The sequence below is a fragment of the Haemaphysalis longicornis genome, unplaced genomic scaffold (assembly GCF_048455015.1).
Source record: "Haemaphysalis longicornis isolate Haplotype H1 unplaced genomic scaffold, Haemaphysalis longicornis Haplotype H1 scaffold_7, whole genome shotgun sequence".
Classification (NCBI taxonomy): Eukaryota; Metazoa; Arthropoda; class Arachnida; order Ixodida; family Ixodidae; genus Haemaphysalis; species Haemaphysalis longicornis.
This window is the reverse complement of record NW_027526422.1, coordinates 34906463-34911555: the sequence shown is the minus strand read 5'-3', so window position 1 is coordinate 34911555 and position 5093 is coordinate 34906463. Positions and strand designations below refer to the sequence as shown.

General features: G+C 53.1%; 1 protein-coding gene across 1 annotated transcript; it reads left to right on the top strand.

Annotated features, from left to right (window-relative positions):
- Window positions 1-2400: 2400 nt before the first annotated feature.
- Window positions 2401-4368, top strand: LOC144146248 (uncharacterized). Its single transcript, XM_077678212.1, has one exon. It carries the CDS (start codon window positions 2401-2403, stop codon window positions 4366-4368), a length of 1968 nt encoding a protein of 655 aa, XP_077534338.1.
- Window positions 4369-5093: the final 725 nt, after the last annotated feature.

Below are 5093 nucleotides of genomic sequence, written 5' to 3'. Positions count from 1 at the left end.
GATGCGCTACTACACTCTCAAAATACCCCACAGCCCGGCGAACAGAATGCACATGTAGGCGCAGCTTGTTGGCTACATGTTTACCGAACAGTCATGCCTTCTGTTTAGAATCATCATTAATAGTCCACCTGGAGAAAATGCAGGATGCTTGAAACCTTGAAACCCTGCGCAGAGAAGAAGAAGAAGAAGAAGAAGAAGGTTTCTCTGAACGCCCCGCACACGTTCGGAATTCGGTTCTCCCACCACCCGCTGGCCATATCGTCTGGCACCACCACCACCCGCTGCCTTCAGTCGCCCTGTCACCCACGCTTCGGATCTGTCGCCTATGATGGCCACCTCCGGACTCACCCCCATCTCCAAGAAGAAATCGGCGAACTGTGACGTGTTCCCGCACCCTGGGCAGCGTCTTCCCGTCGGCGGTACTTGGAGCGACATCGCTGGCGGCAGCGATGGTATTCTCGCTGCCAATTCTGCCCACACTTCCCGCCCACCGTCTATGCAGGTAACGTATACCTGCGGTTCTCAGGGGCTTAAATGGCGTTTTGTCCTTGGTAGTTATTAGCTAGAGAATACAAATTGGTTTTATGTAGACAGAAGATGTGCTTGCATATGAGCCGCGTTGTTATATTCTGTACTCTTATTGCTATACTCTGGACCTCAGACCAACCGTGTCGGCAATGTTGCGCCAACGTGTGCCTTCTTGGCTGAAGTCTATATCGCGTGGCTCCTGCGAGCTCGCACTCAACCATGACTGTGCAGAGAAAAGTTTTGATGTCGCTGGAATAGTGCGCCTGCCCAGCACTTTCGTAGCATGCGGGCCATACTGCGCAGTATGGACGTGGTGCGTGGTTAAAGCGGGAAGTAAAATCACGTAAGAGCGGAAGGTGGGGCGAAGATGTGTGAACTGGGGCGCTATTCTAGTCTTTTGTACATTTTGTGTCCGTTTCAAAAGTGTCCGTTTTGAGCAAGACCTGAGTGGCCAAAAGCGAACACCCGGATGTGACGCCATGCAAGCACGGCGGAGCTACGAGGCGCGGCTTCTCGGAGCAGACGATTTTTCGTCGCCTTGCTGTTACCATGCAAATGATTTATGAGACTACCAAGCAAATGATTTATGAGACTAGCGCAGTGTGCGCATGCGTTTTGTAGAAGCACTAATCTTTGTCATCTTGGGCCCACGAGTCACTTCGATCAAAACGCCAGCCGAGCATTCGCTGAGGGCAGAATTGAGCACACCTACCTACTAAAAGAAGTGTAGGAGCTACAGCATAGACACGTACTGATGTACGTAGGTAGGTCTCCCCCTCTGTAACCGTGCCCGTACATCGCGTTGTGCGCCAAGAATTTGCTCAAGTTCCCAGCAGGCCTGACTTCTGCAGCTCTCTTGGGGTAGAAAGTAATCACAAATAGTTTACTGTTGCGGAGTTCTACCGTAGTTAGCAGGGTAATTGCTTAAAGGACCATGAAGACAAAATACAAGTTTGTTTTATTCGAAAGATTTCGTGTTCTATAGTCACCCCAGCGCTTGTCCGGAACCAAGCGATGCTTCATTCACTGCGAAACTAATCAATTTAAGCTACTTCCAGCTAAACTTGATGTGGAGCGGAGACTTGCTTACTGTTAGTAAACCTAGATGACGCCACCACACCGCGGCAAGCCGAATTTGTTTGTGACCCTATTTTTGTACATGGCTTGTTTTTGTTCATGGAGAAAATAATCGTTTCGTGAAACATGCTGCTCGCTCGACAAACATACGGTCACATAAGACGCCGTCGCTTGCGCCAATCGGCCAGTGTCGTCGAGACAACCCCAAAGCCCCGCAGTGCTGTGCATCTAAACAAAGCATAGGGCGCGCAGTACCAACAGCAGTATATACGCATCGGCACTTCTATGTTTCTGTGTACTTTCGTAACTTCCACTGTTTGTCCCACCATTCTTACTGATAAATTTAAGCGCAAGTAGCTCGTTCGGCAAGCTTATAAGCTCTGCAAAATTTGCGTCCGCTTTTGCCGGCCTCTGCCAATCGCAGAGCTGGTTGGTATGACACGTTCTGTTGCGGGAAATCAGCTAGTGGGTCGCAAGGCCATTTCCTTTTTTCCTAATTATATAGCTTATTTAAGCGAAACTTTCGTTAAACGTGGTGCCACATTATTCTAATAAGCAATCTTTTGAATGAACCAAACTTGCATTTTGTGTTCATGGCCCCTTTAAGGTTATAAACGAAGTGTATTGACGATCTGTTAGTTGTATCTGCTGCGGCAAGTCTCGAATACATTTGCCCTCAAACAGTGAGGCGCAATGGGGCACATTCCGACGTAAACGCTGCAAAGTGGACTTCGCCCCAAGTCCACTTGATTTTTCTTTGCGTTCGCTAAAGACTTTTTCTACAATCTATCGCAGATGGATAACATTACCCTAGAGAACACCAAAGAAGCGGTGTCAAGAAATCGTTGGGTGCTATTACTTGTGGCGCTTGTTGGCCTGCCTGCGGTACTTGCTGCTCTGCTGAGTTACCTGACGTCATCGAACGGCATAACTTACTGCACCACGCTGAACTGCCAGGCGTTCGCGCAACTACTGCGGAGTTCCATCAACGAGTCGGTGGCGCCGTGCGACAGCTTCGGCCGCTTCGTTTGCGACGGCTGGCGCACGGAGCACCACTACTCTGTGCGCGAACAGTTCTACCGCAACGCTCTGGAATCCATGGCCCGGCTGACCAGGGCCGTCGAAATTCCGCGGGTGGGCCAGAGCGCGGTGCAGCAGGTGGCCGCCTTCTACCGCAGCTGCGACAAGCTCTACGAGACGGGGCGCGACGACACGCCGCTGGTGAGGGAGGCCCTGGCCGAGGCCGGAGTCCTGTGGCCCTCGAGGCCCGCCAACCCCGACGTCGTCCACACGCTCGCCGCTTTGGCGCTGCGCCTGGGCTGGGCCAGCATCCTCGACATTGACATCAAGACGATCGGCCGCAAGCGCACCATCGTGTCTTTCACGACTGCGCCCATGTTTTATTTCCTTCACAGTGAGAATCTGCGGCCGTTAGAGCGGCTGGAGCACTTCAAGCGTCTGCGGGATGCTTTCGATAATGGTAGCAGCGGACCGAAGGTATCGTACGGCGACATCGAGGTTCTCGAGAACGCTACGTTAACCAACCTAACAAGGGCATCTTTCATGCGAGGGCACGCGCATCTGGGACCGGCAGTTCTCCATCGGAACCCAGCCGAATGGAACGCCAGCATCGCTCGCTTCCTCCGTACCGGAAAAGAGGTGCAATTCGAGACCACAAGTCCTGCATACGTCGAGGCGTTCGCGGACTTCTGGAGGGCACAGGGCGAGGGAGACGCGCACCTGCTTGTGTCGTGGCACGCGGTCCGATTTGCCGCCCACTTCGCCCGCGTGGACTTGGTGAATCCCAGTGCGGTGAAGCGCGCCGACGAAACGTACGGCCGGCGACACATCTGCATCATGACGCTTTACATGGCACTCGGAGACGTGGTGTTCGCTTCGTACAACGCCTACGCCTTCACGGACAGCGTCCGGGGCGACGTCAAGAAGGTGGTGCTTGGGGTGAGGGAGGCGCTCAGTAAGAAGATAAGAGGGGAATCGGCCGAAGCAGCCGGTCTCGATGGCTGGAGCTCAGTCGAGCGCGTGTTCTCCGTTCTAGACTACTCGCGAACCAACCCGGGAATTGAGCAGACGCCGCTGCCGGGGCTGAGTGATTTCGGCGACGTGTTCGTCGACAACTGGCTCGCAGCTCTCCGGACGTTCGAGCTGGCCGAACGCACTCCCAAGCGCTTCCTCAGTCCAGGGACGCTGTTGCACTCTCGCATTTTTGAGATTACCCCCGAGGTGACGGACATCGCTCTGGTACCCATGGCTCTCGCGTACCCCTTTTACGACAAGGCGGCCACGGCGGCGGTCAAGTACGGGGGCCTGGGCAGCCACGTCTCCCGCGCCTCGGCCCGCATTGTGCTGGCGCGCTTCAAGAACGACAGCGACGACAAGGCACCGCACTCCCGCCAGCTTTCCCTGGCAGCCTTCCTTGCGTGCATCGCGGCAGATGTGGCCGGCCAGGCCGAGCCGCCACGCCACGATGTGGCGGAAGAACTTGCTGCGCTGCTCGTTCTCTTCGACGCGTTTTCTGCGGCCGAACGGGAAGACCAGCGGCGACTAGCAGAGTTCCCAGAGTTTTCGTCCAGGCAGATCTTTTTTTCCACCTGGTGCTTTATGCGGTGCACGGGACAGCTTTCCGAACCCGACGATGTGGACCCTTGCTCGGCTGAACTGCGGCACGTGCAGGCCTTCTCAGAAGCCTTCCGGTGTGTCAAGGGAACGCAGCTCAACCCGGAGCGTAAGTGCCGCCTCTCCTGACGGTGTGCGGGCTCCTCGTGGCTAGCTCGCAGTGGATGAGGCGTCGCAACATTTCAATGACAATTTTCTTCCAACTCCGTTTCGACACGCAATTTTGTGGCGTTTTCATTATCAGCGAATGGTAATCGTCTCTAGATCACTTTAGAACTGCCCTGCAGTGGTGGTGTCTTTATTCAATATGCGGAACCGCTATGCCTCCACTATCGAAAGGGAAAAAAACAATCGTTTCCCAGTGTATAAATAATTATATATATGATTATTACTCCTATTATAAATTCCAGAGACTTCATTGCTCGGCACAATCTCATGTCATCCAGTATTCCTATAGGACGTTTCGGACTAGACGTAGTAGACGTAGACGTAGTACTACCAATTCAGATGGCTTGAATTATGTCTAGATAGTGCATAGTAATAAAACCGCGGGCTTCACTGAGGTGTCAGGGTCCTTGACTTCGGGAAAAAACTGGCCTGTTTAAGATCTCAAAAATAAACGCCGGCAATGCACGTTTCTCTGCCTGTCTCGACGTGTTATGTGTATCAAGGGGCTTTGAGACCTGGGAGAATTGGCCCGATAGCTTGCTGTTTCGTTAATATTTTGACCTTGTAACGCTCATTCAATTCGCCTCATTGCGAAATGAACTAATGGATGTGACCTTGTCGCTTTTAAGGCGGAAGCCGTGAGTGCACTATTCGGGCGGCAAACCTTCGTTTTTAATTAAACGAAA